The sequence below is a fragment of the Peromyscus eremicus genome, chromosome 7 (assembly GCF_949786415.1).
Source record: "Peromyscus eremicus chromosome 7, PerEre_H2_v1, whole genome shotgun sequence".
Classification (NCBI taxonomy): Eukaryota; Metazoa; Chordata; class Mammalia; order Rodentia; family Cricetidae; genus Peromyscus; species Peromyscus eremicus.
In genome coordinates, this window is record NC_081422.1 from 16,974,640 (window position 1) to 16,997,359 (window position 22,720).

At 50.4% G+C, this 22,720-nt stretch overlaps 1 protein-coding gene across 2 annotated transcripts; it reads right to left on the reverse strand.

Annotated features, from left to right (window-relative positions):
* Positions 1–371: 371 nt before the first annotated feature.
* Positions 372–12,925, reverse strand: Cdc37 (cell division cycle 37, HSP90 cochaperone). Of its 2 annotated transcripts, none has more exons than XM_059266709.1 (8): positions 12,699–12,925; positions 6,455–6,733; positions 5,966–6,221; positions 5,767–5,882; positions 5,568–5,690; positions 4,586–4,768; positions 4,415–4,486; positions 372–947 (listed from the first exon to the last, which is right to left on the reverse strand). In XM_059266709.1, exons 1-8 carry the CDS (start codon positions 12,798–12,800, stop codon positions 792–794), a joined length of 1,287 nt encoding a protein of 428 aa, XP_059122692.1. In that variant the 5' UTR covers positions 12,801–12,925; the 3' UTR covers positions 372–791. The 2 variants fall into 2 exon arrangements, with proteins under 2 accessions (XP_059122692.1, XP_059122694.1); XM_059266711.1 differs by having other exon boundaries at positions 5,966–6,074; positions 12,699–12,924.
* Positions 12,926–22,720: the final 9,795 nt, after the last annotated feature.

Below are 22,720 nucleotides of genomic sequence, written 5' to 3' on the forward strand. Positions count from 1 at the left end.
CATAGAAAACCTGTCTCAAAAAGATATATGCACACACACACATATGCACACACACAGACACACACAAAATTTAGAATAAGATGCTCCCCTAGCAGAGGCAAAGGCCCGTGTGAAAGGCTACGTATTTCTAACGTAACCCAGGCTGCCCTCAAATTTGTATCCTTTTGCCTCCATGGAGTGCTTGCTAGGCGAAGAGGGGAAGATGAGGGAGGAAAAGAGGAAGGACAGGCTGAGGAAGACGAGTTGGAGAGACACTGATGGCCCAGGACTTCTGAACAGTGAGGGACAGGGCCAAAAGCACGGCTGTCAGGACTCTGGTTCTCCCCCACCGAGGTTCACCCTCTGCCTCAAACAGCACTGAGCCATCGGCATCCAGCACCTGGAACTGTTTATTAGACATTGTTGCCAGTTGCGGGACAGAAAGCTAGACAGAAGAAAAACAGTGACCACAGACCCATAGGGACAGACCCTGCCCATCTGGGGACATGTGTATCCCCAACCCAGTGGACCGACCTGGCAACTGCTGCCCCTCCCCAGACCCCCAGGACTTTGGCATAACGCTGATTGGCGGGGAGGGGCTGCAGACAGTAGAGCCCCTCAACCCAAAGCAGGAAGTGTGATGAGTGCTGGGGACAGGCTGGGGGAGAAGGGACATGGGGCAAGCCGTGGGCTGGGATGTGAAGGGCAGCAGAAGTAAAGGAAGTCAGGAGCTAGGAACATGGTGTCTAGGTTTCCTTTTCTGAAGAAGGGCCCACAGAGGCCTGCAGGCCGGTGGCAGTGGCTGGGGCAGGTCACGCACTGATGTCTTTCTCGTTGCCCGCTTTGGGGACGGCTTCCAGCAATGGGTCCCCGGGGCCCGCCTCCTCCCCCTCCTTGGCCTCACCAGACTTGGAGTTGGGGACCCAGAGGCCAGAATCGATGCAACGCTGCATGTGGTACTTGGCATCCTGTGGATGGAGAACACAAGCAGGTGAGACTGTGCCAGCACCATGGTGGCCCCACTGTCCCCTGTGCCTCCCTCCAGGCTGCTCAGCACCTCCTCTACCCAGAATTGTCTAGAAGGGCAATGGAAAGGGCTGGTACTGTGGCTCAGTTGGCAGAGCACTTGCCTAGTTTTCCTGCGGCCCTGGGTTCCATTCCAGCACCAGATATGGAGGTGCACACTTGTGACCCTCCACTTAGGAAGGGTCAGGAGATCAAGGTCATCCAGCTCTACAGCACATTTGAGGTCAGCCTGGGCTACAGGAGACCCTGCCTCAGAAATAATCACAAGCACACAAAAAGGAGTGGAGGTGATAACAGAAATATGGCTCAGCAGTTAAGAGTGCTTTCTCCCAAATCATGAGGACCAGAGATCAGATCCAGCACCAAAGTAACAAGTGAGGTGTCCTGAGCACTCAGAAAACAGAGGCAGGAGGATCTGTGAATTCAACGATAGCCTGGTCTACATAGTGAGACTCTATCTCAAAACAAAACAAAACAAAACGAAACAAAACCCACGATAAATTAGGATGGGCTAGAATCTTACTGGCAGCATCCCCAAACTGTGTTTAAGTGCACACTCCCTAAGCTGACCAATGCTGCAACCCATTCACTGTGAAGAGCAGCTACAAATAGAAAGGAACCCAGAGGAGAAAACAGACAAGATGGCAGGCACCAAGTCAAGAACAAAGCTCAGCAGAGGTCGGTCCCTCTGTGGTGCTGGGCATAGAGCCCAGGGCTGCACAGAAGCTTTGTGTCTACCACCGAACCACAGCTACAAACTTGTGAAAAAATTATTTTTCACATTTTTTTGTCTGTGCACGCATGTGGAGGTCAGAGAGAACTTGTGGGAGTCAGTTCTCTCCTTCCACCATGTGGGTCCCAAGGACGGAATGTAGGCTGTCAGACTTGAGGGCAGACACCTTCTTCTGCTGGGGTATCTTGTAGCCTTCACTTGCTTTTTGAGACAGGGACTCAGAACGGAGCCCACACTGGTCTCAGCTTCACAAGCCTCCTCCCGCAGCTTTGTTGAGGGTATGCCAGAACACCTGTTTTTCTAATAACTATGCTTTTCTTTTTCAAATGATTTTATTTTTATATGTATGGGCATTTTGCCTACACGTGTCTGTCTGTGCACTAGCTGCATACCTGGTGTCCATACAGACCAGAAGAGGGTACAAGATGCCCTGGGATTATTGTGAGCTGCCATGTGGGTGCTGGGAATTGAACCTGGGTCTTCTGGAAGAGTAGCCAGTGCTTTTTTTTTTTTTTTTTTTTTAAAAACTAACACCTTTTTTTTTAAAGATTTATTTATTTATGTATACAGTGTTCTATCTGCATGCATGCCTGCACGCCAGAAGAGGGCACCAGATCTCATTACAGATGGTTGTGAGCCACCATGTGGTTGCTGGGAATTGAACTCAGGACCTCTGGAAGAACAGGCAGTGCTCTTAACCTCTGAGCCATCTCGATAGTCCTTCTGGTCTTAGAGACTGGCCCTAATGTATCCTGGGCCTCACTATGCTAGCAGACAATGACCTTGATCTCGTTCCTGGTCCTCTTGAGTGCTGGGACTGCTAGTATGTACATGCCACTACTGGCTTTATGCAGTGCTAGGGACTGAATCCAGGTCATCCTGCATGTCAGACAAGTGGTTTGCAACTAAACTGCAGCCTCAGGCATGCCCAGAAAACTTTTTTTTTTTTAAAGACTGTATAGTCCTAACTGTCCTGGAACTCATCCTGTAGACCAGGCTAGCCTTGAGACACTGCTCCCCCCCCCCAACGCCTGCCTTCTAAGTGCTGGAATTAAAGGCATACACCACCACCTCTGGCTCTAGAGTAAATATTTTTGGTTTTTTAATTATTATTATTATTTTATTTTTTTCTATTATCAGCTTGACACAGTACAAATTCTTATCCTAATAGTGAAATTTTTCATTGGAGCTTGCCCAGTGATTGAGTAAAACCAAAACTTATTATAAGCCACAATCATCCTAGGGTCCCCGCTGCTATGTAGCCTCCCTGGATCTGTGGGTTGGAGTAAATATTTTTGATTCTGCCATATAGTGTCTGGTCATAGTGACTCTGAGGCCGTAGCAGAAAACTCAATTATAAACGATGCAAAAAGAAGTATGGGGCTGGCTGGGCGGCAGTGGCGCACGTCTTTAATCCCAGCAGAGGCAGAGCCAGACGGATCTCTGTGAGTTCGAGGCCAGCCTGGTCTACAAAGTGAGATCCAGGACAGGCACCAAAACTACATGGAGAAACCCTGTCTCGAAAAACCAAAAAAAAAAAAAAAAAAAAAAAAAAAAAAAGTGTAGGGCAGCATTTCAATTACATTTGAGCTACAAAGGTTACTGGTGAGCCTTCCACTAGGGTTTGCAAACTCTGTTCTAGACATGCATTCCCATGGAAGCTTCTAGAATCCCTAGCACTGGTCCTGTGCATAGAATGTTTCCACAGACAAGGAAACTAAGGTGGCTAAATCAGAAGCCAGCTGACAGAACTGGCAACAAACCAAGTTGTTAAAATTCAAACCTGATCTGGATGACTGGCTCAGTGGTAGAGCCCCTGCCTAGAATCCCCCAGTGAGGGGCTGGGGTGTGGCTCAGTGGTAGAGCCCCTGCCTAGAATCCCCCAGTGAGGGGCTGGGGTGTGGCTCAGTGGTAGAGCCCCTGCCTAGAATCCCCCAGTGAGGGGCTGGGGTGTGGCTCAGTGGTAGAGCCCTGCCTAGAATCCCCCAGTGAGGGGCTGGGGCGTGGTTCAGAAGCAGACTGAGTGTGTGGGAAGCACTGGGTCACATTATCGGAGTCACTCAAAAGGGAGAATAAAAGGAAAAAAGCTCAACATTCCCTACTAGATGATGACACAGAAGGTACCCAACACGCAGGCCTCTTCAGGAGTGCCGGGCCTCTCCTTTTTTAAGAGAAGCCCAGGAGGGACACTATCTTTCCTTTGTTTCTTTTTGCGCTCCTGGGATGGAACCAGAGGCCACACATAACAGGCAAGGTCTACTGTGCTACACCCCATCCTCTTTTTTTTTTTTTTTTTTTTTTTTTTTTGGTTTTTCGAGACAGGGTTTCTCTGTGTAGCTTTGCGCCTTTCCTGGAACTCACTTGGTAGCCCAGGCTGGCCTCGAACTCACAGAGATCCGCCTGGCTCTGCCTCCCGAGTGCTGGGATTAAAGGCGTGCGCCGCCACCGCCCAGCTACACCCCATCCTCTTATTGTCACTCTGAGACAGGGCTTCACTGAGCTACTCTGGCTCATCTTGGACTCATCCTGTCTAAGCCTGGTCTTGAACTCATAACCCTGCTCTTCTTAGCCACTTGAGATGACAGGCTTGCACCCCAAGTCCAGCCCATCTGCTGCAGAACCTTGGGGACAGGTCTAGAAACACAGGCGCCCTCAGGGCCGCTTATGGGAACTCACAGTGGGATCCATCTTGCTGATGGCGTCCTGCAGCATCTGCACATCCTTCACGTCAAAGCACTTCTGCAGCTCCTGGGTAGAGACAGGTGAGAACTCGGGCTGGTGGGTGTGGGGGAGGGGCGGCAAGGCTCACAGACCACCTCCTCCCTCCTGGGCCCCAAGGAGCTGTACCTCTGGCAGGGACTCGTAGACCTCCACAGGGTCCAGGCCACCAGGGCCCAGCCTCTTCTTGCGCTCCTCCTCCTCATACTCCTTCATGGCCTTCTCTATACGCAGCTTGGCGCGGCCCCGAACACGCTCCTTAAAGGCCTCCAGTTCGTACTTGAAGCCCTCCATGTACTGGTGGTCTGCGGTCTGTGGAAGAGTGGGGGCTGTTCACTGGACACTGACACCCGGGTGTTTAGGGGACGAGGCCCGTCTGCAGCTCTTGGAAGCTTTCTGGGGCTCCGAGGCCCTTCCTGAACTCCTCATGGGCACTCAAGGCTGGACCTTACTCTCCTGTACTCAGCCCCTTCCTACTACCTTGTGGGCCCATCTACGGATGGCCAGCTGCCTGGCCCAGCTAAACAGCAAGGCCTGGTCCCACCCTCACGTGTCCTCCAGCAAGGTCTTATAGACACCTCAGTTCTGGATTGTTCTGCCCTGCCCTGCTCTCAGGATCCCCAATCTTTCAGAGGACCATGTTTAGTTCCCAGCATCCACACGACAGCTTGGAAACACCAGTAACTCCAGCTCCAGAGTTCCAACACCTTCTTCTAGCCTCTAGAGACACTTGCATGCACATGATCCACATAAACTCACTCAGGCACACACCCATCAACAAGAAATAAATAAGTAAATCATGCACACCCAACAGCTTGTCTGACCACTGGACTTACATAAGGGTAGAAGGAGAGAACCCACACCAAGGGTTGTCCTCCTATCATAGGGGTCCACATACACACCATACAGACATATGTGCACATACATACATATATACCATCACACATATATACCACACATACAATTTTTAAAATTAAGAAGGAAATGAACATGGCCATATTCAGACACTGTCATCCCAGCACCACCCTGAGCCCTCCCGATAAAAGATCTGACCACAGGTCCCTAGTCGGTGTGCACACTGTGGGCTTCCTGGTGCTATGGGAGCCCATACCTTGATCTTGGTGAAAAACTGCCGGAAGCAGGCCCGGGGGTCGACCTTCAGACTCTTGGCCAGCTCCAGAATAAACTGCATCACCATGGTCTGGTGGGCCACCTGCTCCATCAGCGCGCACTTCTGCCAGGACAAACATGGGTGTCACCCAGCAGCAGTGTCTGGGACTCGTTCTGAAGCCGGGCCAGGCTCTACTCACCTCCTCCACTTCCAGGTCAATGCACCAGATAACCAGGTAGTTGGCTGTCTCCTCACACACCAGGTGGGCATTGTCTGACAGGTACTTCTGGCTGTCGTCCCAGCGGTGGAGCATGCCTGCAGGGAAGGATGTTGCAGAGGCCATCGGAAGCCTCTCCCTGGCCTTGACTGCCAACTGAAGGCCCTGTGCAGGAACTTACCGAAATGTTTGATCTGTTTCTCGTACTTTTCGACGAAGGTCTTGTGCTTCTGCTCTCTTGCCTCCTCCGAGTCCTCCTCTGCCTTCTCAGGCTTGGTATTGACCATGCTCTGTGACAGGGCGAGAGGGCAAGTGGGCTGGGGCAAGGCGGGGGTGCGCCTGGGGTGCGGGGGCCGTGGCCGCCGCGCCCATCCTGTCCACATCGGAGGCAGTGGCGTCGCTAAGTGCATCAAGGTGGCAGAGGCGTGGCCGCGGGCCTTCGGGCAGATCAGAGGGTATGGGTGGGCTTCATTGGCCTCCACCAGCCAATCCCAAGCTCAACCTGTCCCCCTGTGGCTCTACTTGGCTCTCATTGTCAGAATTCTTTTCCTAATTTCCAGGGATGGGGAGATAGGGGTGGACCCGGGGCCTTCACAGTTCACACCTAGGTCTAGCCTCCACCACCAAACCATGCCCAGCCCAAGTCTGCAGTGCTCCGCCCATGTCCCACCTTGCTGAAGCCATCTTTGCTGAGGGTGTCCACATTCCAGGGCATGTTCTTCTCCTTCTTGCGCATGTCCTCCAGCTTCTGCTCCCAGCTTCGCTCCTCCTTACGCAGCTGCTGTGCCTCGGCTCGCAGTCGCTCAAGCTCCACCTGGCCACTGCCCTCGGCCACTTCCAGCTCCCTCAGCTTGCGCTGGCACTCAGCTACCTTGCGCTTGCATTCACGGCAGCCTCGATCCAGTTCTTCCTTCTCCTTCTGAAACTGCTCCATGCGCTCCACTCGGGCCTGCGGGCGAGGACAGGCAGCAGCTGCTCACTTACAAAGAACAACTTTAGGAACCGGGCATGGTGGCGCTCGCCTTTAGTCCCAGCACTCAGGAGGTAGAGACAGGCGGATCTCTGAGTTCGAGGCCAATCCGGTCTACAAAGAAGAGTTCCAGGATAGCCTAGGCTACAGAGAAAATTTGCCGAGAGAGAGAGAGAGAGGAGAGAGAGAGAGAGAGAGAGAGAGAGAGAGAGAGAGAGAAAAGAAAGAAAGAAAGAAAGAAAGAAAGAAAGAAAGAAAGAAAGAAAGAAAGAAGAAAGAAAGAAAGAAACAAACAAACAAACAAAAACCCAATTTTGTCCCTTGCCCCCTGTCCACCACAGCCCTGGGGTTTCAATCTCTGCACTGGACGTGACCCCAGGAGATATATACACCAAGGTGTAAGCCTTGGCCTCCCAACTTCCACCCTGCCCACCATAGAGGACTAGACACACCTTGGTCAGGGACAAACCCGAGCCCTTGCTACAGTCCACATACCCATGCGCCACCTGCTGGTGCCCTGGTGCCACATTTTTACAGTTTTTCATCTCACTAGCAACAACCTCTCTACGCAGCTGAGAAAGAACCTCCACTCTGATCCTCCTTCCTCTCTAGTGCAGGTGCGAGGTAGAGCAACAGGAACTGGTCACGTGAGGGAGCAGCAGAGGCCTTGCTCAGCATTTTAATTTTGAAAATATAGGTTTAGTCAATTCATGTATTTTTGTGTGTGCGTGCTCACACAACACATGAAGAGGAAATGTGGGAGTTCCCCTGTGTGAGCACCAGGGATTGAACTCAGGTTGTCTGGCTTGGCGGCGAGTGCCTTCACCCACTGAGCCATCTTTCCGTCTTGCTAGTCCTTGCTTACCATCTTAAGACATGTTGGGTTGCACCAGTACCATAAACAAAACCAAAGTGGCCATGGTGGAGCATTCCTGTGACCAAGCACTCAGGGAAACTGAGGCAGAGGGCTGAGTACATACTAAGCCAGCCTAAGCAATTCAGCAAGACCTGTCTTGAAATAAAACTTAAGGCCAGGCTGGTAGCAAATGCCTTTAACCGTAGCAATGGGCAGATGGAGGTAGGTGGATCTCCATGAGCTCAAGGCCATCCTGGTCTACATAGTTAGATCCTATCTCAAAAATCAAAGTAATAAGTAAATGGAGGGCCTCCACACATGCACTCTGGGCGCACGAACATAAATACAACACAGACACACAGACACCTGGGTACATGAAGAGACACCACACACACACACACACACACACACACACACACACACACACACACACACACACACAGAGGCTGGGGATTCTATAGGAGACGACCACAATGAGATGCTTTCGTAGGGAGATAGCTCCCAGGGAAGAGCACTGTGCAAGAATGAGCCTGAGTTCAGATCCCCAGCATTCAAGAAAAAATTGTGATGCCTGTAACCCCAGCACTCTAGGGAGCAGAGACAGGAGGATGGCTGGGACTTGTTGGCCCCAGCCCAGCTCCAGGTTCACTGAGAGTGATGAAGCAGGACCCCGACATCCTCCTCTGTCCTCTGCATGCGAACCCACACTCATGTGCACACATGATAACGAAAGTCCCCTTACACAGCAGCCCTGCCTGTGTCATGTTCTCCTAAGGGCTCTGAGGTCAGCACCTCACTGGCCCAGACAGCGGCAGGAAGTTGCCAGGCTGTTGGCATCCTGGACGATGGCCACCATTTTCCCTAGTGTCCTCTGCCAGGGAGGCTGAAGCTAAAAAAAAAAAAAAAGGGGGGGGGGGCGGGGGGGTGTCTGTGGTGTCGGTGATAGCAGCCACCTGCCCGACCAGGCTTACATCTTCCACGTGGGAGGGGCCGCAGCAGGCTGACCCAGGCACAAGTAACAGGATGATGTGGGTGTTCTTTTCAGAAGGGACACTGAGCTCCTCAGAATTCTGACACCATATAGCTCATTGGAAGGAGTCAGAAGAAACTCTTCATAGCACATATCTGGCCACAGGGCCTTTAGGGGAGGTGGGGCTGGGAACTCACTTAACCCCTTTTCTAACCTCTACATCTTTTTTTCTGGTCGTGGTTCCACCAGGGACAGAACCCAGTGTCCCACACCTGCTCCACGAGTGGCCTGCCACTGAGCTCCACACAGCTTTTGTATTTCATAGTTTGACACAGTATCTCCTTACATCACTGAGGCTGGCCTGACCTCATCGTCTTGTCTAGGCTGGCTCTGACCTCACTCTACATTGTCTAAGCTGGCCTTGATCTCACTCTACATTACCCAGGTAGGCCTGACCTCACTCTACATTGTTGAGGATGGCCTTGAATTTGTGATCTCCTGCCTCAGCTTCACCAACAGCTGGAAAAATAGGCCAGCACCACTGGGCCAAGTTGGGATTTTTTTATTTCAATTTTCAGTTCATTGTGTACACGGTGGCAGGAACAGATGTGTGCCATAGTGTGTATCCGAAGGTCAGTGGACAACCTGTAGGTATTAGTTCTCTTTCTACCCTGTGAACAGCAGGGATCAAACTCGGTCGTCAGGCTTGGTGACCAGTGCCTCTACCCACTGAGCCACCTTGCTGGGCCCGTACTGCTTATTTTTAGACAGGGTTCATGTAGCCCAGGCTGGCCTCCACTTACTAGGTGGCCAAGGATAGCCTTGAACAACAGCCATGCACTATCACATCTGGCTTTGGGTTTGTCTGGAAACCACAGTAATTACTGTTGACAGTACTATTACCACACGAGACACACCTAAACAGTGGTGACAGGAACTCTTACCCCAAGGGAATCAGTTGTTAAATACCAGGACACTTACACCAACCCTGTGGGTCACACGGCTCCTAGTCACATTCTCAGGAAGTCTGAGGCAGTCAGAAAGAACTCTGCAAGTCACAGCACACCAGGGTCACAGACTGGGCATGTGAACTTGTCAGACCTCTGCTCAGAGCTTATGAACCAGCCCCATCACAGAGGGATGCAGGAAGTGGCAAGGTTAGATCGCACACCAGAACCTTCCCGTCCCCCTACATGTGCTGGGGCAGAAGGCCCACTCCCCTCCTCAGCACTACAGACACCGTGGCAAGACATGAAGCAGGCTCTGTACTAGCAGAGGGGAGGCCTCGCTCCCACCCAGCAGGCCCCAACTGTTCTCCACACAGGAGGAGGACAAACCTCTTCACACAACAGGAACAGGTGTTCCCAAGAATAGTTCTCCAACCGCCAGGGGTCTCCAGGGCTTCCTAATCCAGGGCTATGAGCGGTATGGAATATTGCGCTGGTACTCAAGGCCATGCACTGGCAGCTTCCCTGACATGCGGTTGTCCTAGGAAAGTGGAAGGAATGGGTGTGCACACGGGGTGGAGGATGTATGCAAATTTGGGGACTGGATTTGGGGAAGATGGGAAAGGACCTTCTAGGAGCTTCCAGACAATGAACAGGAGCTGCCTGCCCTCAGGAAGGTAGAGTGCAAAATTCCTAACTGGAAGTACCTGCCTTCAGCTTGAGAGTATAACACACTCAGGGGCCAATCAGAAGGCTCAGTGGGTAAAGGCCTGCCACCATGTCTGAAGACCTGAGTTTGATCCCTGAACCCATATGGGAGAAGGAGAAAACAGATTCCAGCAAGTTATCCTCTGACCTCCACAAGGGTACCACAGCATACACATCACATTTACACATACCTGAATGTATACACAAGTGAGTAAAATCTAACTAAAACATAGAGTATAACACACACAGGTCTGTGGCTATAGATGCTTTGATTTGGGAGAGCAGATAGACCACTGTCTCTTTACTGCTGTGCTCGGGATCGAACCCAGGACCTCCCGCACGCTAGACAAGGGTTCTATCACTGAAGCACATCTCCAGACCACCCTTAGGTCTTGGTAGTATACTATGTCCTGTGGGCAATGCTGGGCAGAGGAGGAGTGGAAGAGCATGGCTCCAACACACTTGGGATTCTAAGGTCTGAATCTGGGGGAATCTGTTCTGGGTAGATTTTAAAAATGTGTAGACTTTATATTCTTTGCTTGATTGTTGACAGGATCCCATGTGGACCACACCAGCCTCAAACCTACTATGGCTGAAGGCTTTGAATTTCTGACCTTCCTGCTTCCAGCTCCTCAGTGCTGAGACTACAGGCCTGTCCCACCATGACCAGCTTTTAAGCAGTGCTGGGGACAGAGCGCAAGGCAATAACACACAGCTGAGCTCCAACCTATTTAGTTTTTGAGACAGTGTCTCATGAAGTTTAGGCTGGCCTAGAATTTGCCATTTAGCAAGGACTGACTGAATTCCTGACCCTCCTATCTCCATCTCCCAAGGTCTGTGTTTGCAGGTGTGTGCCACCATGTTCAGCAAGTAAGGTGACGTTGGGATAAGATCCAGGAGGTCCCCCAGTGAAGTAGGGTGATCTGAACCCTGGAGGGAAGCCAATGAGGCTGGAGGGGAAAGGGTGGGTAGGGCAGGATGGGTTTGGGGTTCTGAGCTTGGGTTTGGTGAGTTCTTTTCTTTCTGGTTTTATTTGTTTGTTTTTCAAGACAGGGTTTTCCTGTGTAACCCTGGCTGTGCTGGAACTCTGTCTTAGACCAGGCTGGCCTTGAACTTACAGGCTTGGCCCTGCCTCGTGAGTCCTGAGATTAAAGGTGTGTGCCTGGCTCCCAGTTTGGTGAGTTTTCAATGATGGCCAAAGTTCATATAGAAGCCAGGGTGGGCAGGATGGGGTCTACTTAACTATAAAGGAGGAGAGGTTCTGGCCGGAAGTTAAGTGGGTGGGGTTTCCTGGAACAGTGGGAAATAAGAGGAGGCGGAGAGTAAGAAAAGCCACTGGAACTGGATGATGGGTGTAGGAGTGGGGCTGGAGGTCAAATGCAGAGAAAGGGACTCCAACACGAAAGTCCCAGGTGAGACTCAAGTCCCTAGCGGGGTCTGTACTCCAGGGAAAGGGATCTTGGGTTGTGGAATCCCAGCTGAAAACTAAGATAGAAAAATTAAGGGTAGGACACAGCCCTCATTCAGTTGGGGAGTTGGGGGGCGGGGGTCTCTGGGCCTTAATGGAAATTAGTGCATGGTGTCCTGGGAAGTAGATGCCACAATCAAATCAAAAGTATTATGGATCCAGATTCTGGGGGGTGAGGAGAGGTAGAAGGGAGATGTGGAATCAGAGGTGGGCAGACGGCTAGGATGACGGAGACCCTAACAGAATCGAGGTCTGGACTCCGAGAAAGAACTCTGAGGAGAAAAAAAAAAAGGTTCCACACAGGATGATGGGGACCCCTACACACAAGGGTTGGCGTTGGGAGAGTCTAGACTCTGATGAAGGTATTAAGAGCTGATAAGATGGCTCAGCATGTATAGGTGCTTGTGGTAAATTGGGGTGACCTGAGTTTCATGCCCAATTCCAACGTGGTGAAAGGAGAGGCCTCAGCCAATTGTCCTTTAATCTACACATGCATGCTGTGCCCCATGTACACAAGACACACAGCACAGTAAGTAAACTAACAAATAAATGTACAAATAATCTGAAAGAGACCAGAGGGGGAAAGCCCAGAGATGCAGGTGGAGTTAGGGTTCCCAATGATCCCGAAGTTCTGGGATGGAATTTAAAAGTCCAGCCCAACATGATGGTGCACGTCTTTAATCCCAGCACTGGGGAGGCAAAGGCAGGCGGATCTTTGTGAGTTAGTGGCCAGCCTGGTCTACATAGTAAGTTCCAGGCCAGGCAAGCCTATAGTGAGATCCTGTTTCAAATAAAGGAGAGAAAGAGAGAAAGAGAGAGAGAGAGAGAGAGATACAGACAGACACCGAGACCAGACTGTGGAATAGAAGACTCCAGATGTCAATAACTGAGGTTCCCCCCACCCCCCGCGCCAGGGCGGCCAGGGTAAGAGGTCAGAACTCTAGAGCGGGGGGTCCCGGGAGTGGGGGGAAGGGGATGCGCGCGCACAGCCCCACCTGGTGCCGCCAGCGGAAGAGGCTGGCCGTGTCGATGTTGGGGTGCGTCTCGTCCTCATCGTCCGACACCTCGATGTGATCCCAAACGCTGTAGTCCACCATCTTCGCCTCGGAGGCCCGGATTGGCTCCCGGCTCTCCACACGGCCGGGCGCTGAACAGGGACCCACAAGGGATAGAGAGTCCGCTCGCGGAGCCCCGCCCCTTCCGCTTCCGCCCCAGGGCGCTGCGCATGACGTCCCCGCCCCAGCATCCGTGAGTGGCGTCACGTCCTTAGCAACCGGAGTCGGCGGCACTGACAACCGGAGGTGATTCTTAAAGGGCCAGGCGCACGTGGTGCGGCCTTCTGTGAGTTCCCGCCGAAACCCAACCGAATATCCCTGGGGGACAAAAACGGTAGTTGCTTAGGGCTTGGTGGCCCAAGGTAATCCCAACATTTGGGAGGCAAAGGCAGGCGGCTCTCTAAGCCAGCCTCATCTACATAGTTCCAGGCCAGCTAGGGCTACACAGTGAGATTCTGTCTCAAAAGATCAAAACTGAGGCTCCAGGGGTGGTTCAGTGGTTTGGAGCACTGGCCTCTCTTCCAGGGAACCCGGATTCTGTTCCCAACACAGCCTCGCCACACAGCCTTGCCTATCAGGGAACTTCAGGTTCAGGGACTGACCCTGTCTCAAAAAAGTAAGGTGAGAGCCGGGCAGTGGTGGCGCACGCCTTTAATCCCAGCACGCGGGAGGCAGAGCCAGTGAGTTTGAGGCCAGCCTGGTCTACAGAGCGAGATCCAGGACAGGCACCAAAACTACACGGATACACGGAGAAACCCTGTCTCGGAAAACCAAAAAAAAAAAAAAAAAAAGGGTCTTGAGGCTGGAGAGATGGCTCAGAGGTTAAGAAAGAGCACTGGCTGTTCTTCCGGAGGTCTTGAGTTCAATTCTCAGCAACCACATGGTGCCTCACACCCATCTGTAATAATAAGATCTGGTGCCCTCTTGTGGTAGGCAGGCATACTTGCAGGCAGAACACTATACATAATAAATCTTTAAAAAAATTCCTTTTATTATTATTTTTCCTACTTATTTACTTATTTTGAACATAAAATTAAGTTATAATTCAAAAGTCCAGGGTTATTTGAAACTGTAAAGTATTTTCTATGTAGAAAATAGTAAAAATGATAACATTTCCCATAAGCCTTTTAAAGCCAAATAATAGCTGAATTATACATATAAATATTGATTAGATTCTGGGATACAGAAGAAACTTATCTTCATCTGTTCAGAGAGCTATGTTTTCTTAAGCTGTGTAAGTAAGATTTCTATTCATCTTACCCTTCACTGTTTGATTTATGGCAGACATTTTTCAATAGACTAATCCATAGTCTAAAAAGATTTTAGCCTCCCCTCCTGAAAGTACAGCCAGCATATTCTTTCATCAGCTTAATACGGTACAAATTCTTATCCTAATAGTGAAATGTTTCACTGAAGCTTGCCCAGTGATTGGGCAAAACCAAAACTTATTATAAACCACAGTCATCCTAGGGTCCCCGCTGCTAGGTAGCCTTCCTGGATGGATCTGTGGGTTGCAATCCGACTGTCCTTTGCTTTACATCTAGTATCCACTTATGAGTGAGTACATACCATGTTTGTCCTGAGTCTGGGTTACCTCACTCAGGATGATATTTTCTGGTTCCATCCATTTGTCTGCAAATTTCCTGATGTCATTGTTTTTCTCTGCTGAGTAGTACTCCATTGTGTATATGTACCACATTTTTATTTTAAATTTTTAAAATTTATTTTACATACCAATCACAGATCCCCCTCTCATCCCTCCTCCTGCTCCCCCCAATACCCCTCACCCATCCATACCTCATCCCCCCCCAAAGGGTAAGTTCTCCCATGGGGGGACAGCAAAGCCTGGTACATTCAGTTGAAGCAGAACCCAGCCCCTGCCCCTGCCTCAATGGTGAGCAAGGTGTCAGACCATAGGGAATGGGCTCCAGAAAGCCAGCTCATGCACCAGGGATAGATCCTGATCCCACTGCCAGGGGCCCCTCAAACAGACCAAGCTACACAACTGTCTCCCGTATGCAGAGGGTCTAGTCTGGTCCCATGCAGGTTCCACAGCTGCTGGTCTAAAGTTTGTGAGTTCCTATGAGCTTGGTTCAGTTGTCTCTGTAGATTTCCTCATCATGATCTTGACACACACACACACACACACACACCCCTTGGTCATATAATCCCTCTTCCCTCTCTTTGACTGGACTCCTGGAGCTCAGCCTGGTGCTTGGTTGTGGATCTCTGCATCTGCTTCCATCAATTACTGGATAAAGGCTCTATGATGACAGTTAGGATATTCACCAATCTGATTACCAAGATAGGCCAGCTCAGGCACCCTCTCCACTATTGCTAATAGTCTAAGCTGGGGTCATACTTGTAGATTCCTGGGAATTTCCCTAGCACCAGGTTTCTCCCTTACACCATAATGTCTCCCTCTATCAAAATAGCTCTTTCAGCCGGGCGGTGGTGGCGCACACCTTTAATCCCAGCACTCGGGAGGCAGAGCCAGGTGGATCTCTGTGAGTTCGAGGCCAGCCTGGACTACCAAGTGAGTTCCAGGAAAGGCGCAAAACTACACAGAGAAACCCTGTCTCGAAAAACAAAAAACAAAAAACAAAAACAAAATAGCTCTTTCATTGCTCTCCCACTCTGTCCCTCCCCCAGCTTGACCATCCCGTTCCCTCATGTTCTCATCCCCCACCCCTCCCCTCTGTTGTCCTCCCTCACCCCCAGTTTACTCATGGGGATCACCTCTGTATGTCCCTCTTAGTGTCCTCCTTGTTTCCTAGCTTCTCTGGACCTGTGGGTTATAGTCTGGTTATCCTTTGCTTTACATCTAGTATCCACTTATGAGTGAGTACATACCACGTTTGTCTTTCTGAGTCTGGGTTACCTCACTCAGGATGATATTTTCTAGTTCCATCCATTTGCCTGCAAATTTCCTGATGTCATTGTTTTTACTGCTGAGTAATACTCCATTGTGTATATGTACCACATTTTCTCTATCCGTTCTTTGGTTGATGAGCATCTAGGTTGTTTCCAGGTTCTGGCTATTATGAATAGTGCTGCTATGAACATAGTTGAGCAAGTGTCCTTGTGGTATGATTGAGCATTCCTTGGGTATATGCCCAAGAGTGGTATCATTGGGTCTTGAGGTAGATTGACTCCCAATTTTCTGAGGAACTGCCATACTGATTTCCACAGTGGTTGTACAGGTTTTCACTCCCACCAACAGTGGAGGAGTGTTCCCCTTGCACCACATCCTCTCCAACATAAGCTGTTGTCAGTGTTTTTGATCTTAGCAATTCTGACAGGTGTAGGATGGTATCTCAGAGTCATTTTGATTTGAGTTTTCCTGGTGACTAAGGATGCTGAATAGTTCTTTAAATGTCTTTTGGCCATTTGAGATTCTTCTGTTGAGAATTCTCTATTTAGATCTGTAGCCCATTTTTTTAATTGGATTATTTGTTATTTTGATGTCTAGTTCCTTGAATTCTTTATATATTTTGGAGATCAGCCCTCTGTCAGATGTGGGGTTGGTGAAGATCTTTTCCCATTCTGTAGGCTGCCATTTTGTCTTATTTACCATGTCCTTTGCCTTACAGAAGCTTCTCAGTTTCAGGAGGGCCTTAGAAAAGAATCTTGGAGCTGGAGAAATGGCTCAGAGGTTAAGAGCATTGGCTGTGAGTTCAATTCCCAGCAACCATATGGTGGTTCACACCCATCTGTAATAATGAGATCTGGTGCCCTCTTGTGGTGGGCAGGCATACTTGCAGGCAGAACACTATACATAATAAATAAAAAAAAATCTTTAAAAAAAAAAAAGGATCTTTATTCTTAAAAAAAATTTTTTTTGAGACAGGGTCTCACTATATAGCCCTGGCTGTCCTGGAACTCACTATGTATACCAGACTGGCCTCAAACTCAGATCTGCCTGCTTCTGCCTCCCAATGCTGGGATTAAAATCATACCCCACTACACTGGGCCTGCCCTTAAATTTTTTTTTTTATTTATTTAATGTGTAGTCCAGGCTGGCCTCGAACTCATGATCCTCCTGCCTCTGCCTCCTTCAGCAAATCCTACCGGTGCGCACCACCACAACCGGCTGCCCTTAAAATTTTTTTTAAATTTACATTTTAGGGGCTGAAGAGATGGCTCAGCAGTTAAGAGCACTGGCTGCTGTTCCAAAGAACCCAGGTTCAATTCCCAGCACCCAATGACAGCTCACAACTGTAACTCCAGCTCCAGATTTAACACCTACATGCAGACAAAATACCAATACACATAAAATTAAAATGAATCATCAGTTTTATAAAATTACATTTTGTTAATTGCGTGTGTGCGTGTGTGTGTGTGCACACGCACACAGGTGAACGTCAGGAGAACTTGCTGGAGTCAGTTCTTTTCCACTGTGTGGGTTCCCGGATCAAACTGAGGTCATCAGGCTTGGTGGCAAGCACCTTTATCAACTGAGCCGTCTCCCCGGCCCCAGTCCTTAAATAAATAAATAAATAAATGTGTGTGTGTGTGTGTACGTACGTACCAGGTGCACACTGCAGATCATAAGGTAATTTGCGGGAGCTGGTTCTCTTTTTAGCTGTGGGTCGTCCAGCTTTGGCGGCAACCATCTTTACCACTGAGCCATCTCATCAGCTCCAGCACTTAAGAAAAAAATTTACATTTATTGGCCCGGCATGGTGGAACGCGCCTTTAATTCCAGCACTCAGGAGGCGGAAGTAGGTGGGTCTCTGTGAGTTAGAGGCTAGCCTGGTCTACCTAGTGAGTAGCAGGACAGCCAGGGCTATGTAGACAGAACTTATCTCAAAATAAATCAATATTACTTTGATTTATTTATGGGGCAGGCGGCGAGTGTTAGAGTGCGCATGTTAAAGCTAGAAATCAACTTTCCTGAGTCATTTATCTTTTTCCATAATGACGATCCTAGGGATGAGCCTCGTCCTCAGGCTTGGTGGCAATCGCCTTTACCGGTGGAGTGGAGCGGAAGGTTTGAAGACCCGCCCCCTGCCTTAACCCTGCACTGTGTTTGAAAGGACTTCTGCAGTCCGAGGGTTGGTAAGTGGCCGATGTCACAGCTTTGTCAGCACTTTGGGGATCAGAAGTGGATGGTGATTGACAAGGTCTGGGGACTTTGGACTCCAACACCATCTCGCGTCACTCGCCACTGCAGCACCTGCAGCCCTCTGGAATCATCCAGAATCCCCCACCTCAAGTGTCTGCGTGCACAGCCTCTGGGTGTCGCTGTCTAACCAGAGACAGCCTTCCCAGCCCTGCGCCCAGGGCGAATCCGAAGGCACTAGAGGGGGCTTTCCTCACCATCTGCGGCTGCCCACAGCCTCTTCCAGCTCACCTGAGACCCCGAATTTCCGCTGGGGCTTGAGGGAATCCATTTTTTTCCCTTTTCTTTAAGCTTGAGATACCCGGGTTGTACATCCCTCCCCGTGCTTTGATACAGGATCTAGAAACTCGCGCTGCAGCCTGGGGCCAGGATTATTTTAGATTAAGGGGTGCTACTTGCGGTGGGTCAGGTGGAAAGAGAGGAGGAGCGGAGCTCTATCCATTTGGCTTGGGGAGGGTTCCTCTTCCCAGCTTTTCGGGAGCTGTTGGAGAAGGGGCTGTCTGAAGCGGATAAAGGTCTGCAGATTTGGGGGGGGGGGTGTCCCCGGCCCGTGGAGGGGGAAGGATGGTGGGCATAAAAGCTCCTTCCTGATATGGCCCCTCCCCCTCTCGCTCGTTCAAACTCGAGAGTGGGCGGGCGGGGCGAGGGAGTCCCCCTTTTCTCCCTCCTCCACCAGCTTGGCAGTCCACCACACCAGCAGCGGTCTATCCCAGCCCGGGCACGCGCATGACGGACCTATACCCAGAGGGTCCCCCACACACCCACACACACCAGCAAACAAAGGGTCTGGACACTTGTCCCCTCCCGCGGTCCCGACCCCAGGCCAGAGACGGCGGGGCTCCTATCTCCAGCCCCTTTTCCCAGCAAGGTAAGTTTGGGGTTGGGAGCTGTGTTGGGAAGAGGGGGGAACCCGACTCCCAGGAGGAAGGGCATTAAGATCATGGGATTCCCCTAGCTCTCCATGTAAGCTGTGATCCCTTCACCCTTGCCTTGGTACGTTTTTGTAGGGTCTCCACCCCACCACTGACTGTGTGTGTGTGTGTGTGTGTGTGTGTGTGTGTGTGTGTGAGAGAGAGAGAGAGAGAGAGAGAGAGAGAGAGACACACACACACACACACACACACACACACACACACACACACGGACGGACAGACAGACAGACCGACCCTGGCTGTTGAGAATTTTCTGGTAGGTGAGAGGATGTCCCCTAGGCTTTTGACACTCGGGCTGCCTAATGGCGGGGAGCTGGGACCAGGGCTTCAGGAATACTCATCAGCACCAAGCATTTCCTAATCTGTTACCAGCTGTGTCCAGCCCCTGGGGACAGGGAGAGACACCCAGCCCCGCGTTACTTGGAGCTGTTTCTCTATCTCGAATCCCTGGTAGCCCACCTTCCCCCAGAGGAGAACCCTACGGTGTATCTTGTTTCTGTAGCGTGCAGGTAAAGGAGAATTGAGACTGCTTTGGGGCTGGGCTGAGGCTGGGGGTGGGAATCCTTGCTGCCACACCACTTAACTGCATCCAGATCTCAGAGATCACCGGGTTCATGTGCATTTCTGAGCCTCTGTTTCTTCAGCTACTTAAAGGAGTAACTGCAAGCTGAGACTAAAGCCGGCCAGGAGCCCAGCAGCCTTTTTCACTCCCGTTCTCCAGCTACCTACAGAAAATGCCAGCCACTGGCCAGACAGACTGCAGTTGCAGCAAACGGGGGGGGGGGGGGGGGGGGGAGATACTTATGAGGACCAGGGAACAAGATCCAAATATAAACACGTCTTTGTATATAAACTTGACCATCACGATGGAGATTCGGCCAGGAATGGAGGAGACCTCCCAGCACTTGGCAGGTAGAGGCAGGAAGGGGAATCAGGAGTTCCAGGCTCACAGTGGCTACAAGGGGTTTGAAGCCAGCCTAGGTTTCAGGAGATCCTGTCTCAGAAGACAAGTCTGTCCTGGCATGGTAACTCTCACCTTTAAGCCCCGCCCTCTGGAGGCAGAGGCGGAGGCGGAGTGATTGTTGTGAATTCCAGGTAAGCCTTGGCTACAGGGTGAGTTCCAGGACAGCTAGGAACACATAGTGAGACCCTGAAAAAAAAATCCTGATTAAGCTAAGGAAATTAAAATTCAGACTAGATTCAGATAATTGGGCAACAGGAAAGAGGATTGTCATGAACCAGTTAGTCACTCCCCCCTTTCTTCTTCTTTTTTCTTTTTGAGACGGGGTCTCACATAGCCCCAGCTGGCCTTAGACCCCTGATCCTCCTGCCTTTACCCCCCGACTGCCGGGATGACGGATGCTAGCCATCCTGCCTTGCTCTCAAACACAGGAGTTGAATCATCATCTTATGAAAATGAGGAAGGGGCCGCCAGGATGGCTCAGTGGGTACAGGTGCTTGTTCCCAAATCTGAGGATCTGAGTTACATCTCCAGGCCCCACATGGTGGAGGAGAGAACAACTCCCGTCTCCATGCGTACACTGATGGCGTGATGGCTGTACATGGTCATCTTTCCCTTCCCCACATAATAAAGAAAGGTCTTTTTTTTTTTCTTTCTTTCTTTTTTTGAGACAGAGTTTCTCTGTGTAGCCTTGGCTGTCCTGGAACTCGATTTATAGACTAAGCTGGCCTGGAACTCACAGAGATCCACCTGCCTCTGCCCCTGGGGTTTGAAGATGTGCACCACCACCACAGACCAGTGCTCACTTGAAAAAGTGGAGAAAAATAAAGCAGAAAAAAGAAGTGAGGAAGGAGCCAGGCACAAGGTGCATGCCTAACCCCTGTACTAGGTAAGGAAAGGACTAGAGTTCCAGGCCGGTGTGGGCCACGTGGTGAGAAGGCCTCGGAAACAAACAAACGAACCAAGACCAAAGGAACGGTTATAGACACTTCCCGGAGGGACACTATAGAGATCCAGTTGAGCCCAGGGCCTGGAGGACTGAGGAGACAGGAGGAGGCCGTCAAGGGTCACATAGCAAGGCCTGTCTAAAAACAAACCACAACCGACTACATTCAAAAGCTGGTGCATGAGAGACAGACAGGTAGACGCTTCTGATTGGATACCCAGGGAGAATGGCTACAGGAGGTGGCATTTCTCTGCCAACACACGGCTGTCTAATCCAGGCAAAGCTCATCACGCTACTGAACATATACGCCGTAGAGACTGGGTTTCTGCTGTGGTCCTGGGTATTGAGAGACTAGCAAGGATCTAAACTCAGAACCTGATTTGTTTCTCTTTGCAGTGTTGGGACAGGAATCCAGGGCTTTGGGGATGCAAGTGCTCTGCCACTGAGCCCTGCCCCAACCCACAACCTACATTTTAATGCATATTTGATTTCCTTCATTAACACATACTAGTTATGCATAATAGTATTCTTTTACACGCATGCACTTGATGCATTTCGATCAAAGTCACCCTCTCTTGACCTCCTGCTCCCACTGACTCCTTTTACTTTCATGTCTTGTGTTTTTTTTTTTTTTTTTTTTGTTTCGTTTTTGATGATCCAATGAATTTCATTATAGTTGCTTAAAGGAGCTTGGGCATCTTACTGGCAGGGACACCACTGAAGAAACATCTCTCCCTCCCCCAGCAACCATTAGCTGCTGTAGATCCTCAGGGAGGGAGGAATCCACAGGAGTCCCCCCTCCTTTTTTTGAGACAAGGGGTCACTAGGATGGCCTAGTAGCCCAGGGTGGCCTTGAACTCGTGATCCTCTTGCCTCTGCCTCCCTGTTGCCAGGACTACAGGGGTGCACCACCACACCAGGCTCTGACTTCGCGTTAAATGATTTTTTTTTTTTTAATCTTTTTTTTTTTTTTTTTTTTTTTAAGACTTATTTATTACGTATACAGCATGTATGCCTGCAGGCCAGAAGAGGGCACTAGATCTTGTTACAGATGGTTGTGAGCCACCATGTGGTTGCTGGGAATCGAACTCAGGACCTCTGGAAGAACAGTCAGTGCTCTTAACCTCTGAGCCATCTCTCCAGCCCGCGTTAAATGATTTTGTAATGTATTTTCACGTTGTGTGTCTGTGTGTTTACACACTCACACAGGTGCCACAGCAAACGTGTGGGGGTCCGAGACAACATAAGGGAGTCGGTTCTCTCTGTCCACCATGTTGGGTCACAGGACTGAGCTCAAGACATCATCAGACACCTCTGCATGCTAAGCCATCCTGCCCACTGCAAATGCACGTCTCTAACCACTGGGAAATACTGCCTCCTGCTGCATCCACACATGAGTCCCAAACAAGCACACAGCAGGGCCACTTAGCCATCCATCTAGCCGAATGCCCAGTCCACTGATGTGGTGCTCTTCTGTCCATTCTGTAGTTTGCATAGCTGTCCTGAAGCTGTGATCTGATCTCAACTGGACAACACTGAGACTCACAGAACATCCATCCCAGAGTGCACTGCACATGTCTGGCTATCCAGGAAGCTGCACACAAATGTAAACACAAGTACACATGCCCGGGTTCTTGAGAGGCCTTCACAGGCCTGCTTCAGCTCTAGATGTGGAGCTAAGGTGACAGCAGATGCTCTGGGCTGTGGTGTGAATAGGGAGGGGCTCCAGACAGGGCTAGTGAATGATGTCTGACTCGGCGGTAACAAAAGAAAAGTACAGTTGAGAAAAGTACACTTGAGAACAGTTCCTCCTGGTGCCCTTCAGTGCAGTGGTTGAAGGCAAACAATTCCTAACCGCCATGGAGACCTGTGATCCCAGCTACTCGGCAAGCAGGACACACACACACACACACACACACACACACACACACATACACACACACACACACATACACATACACACACACACATACACACATACACATACACACATATACA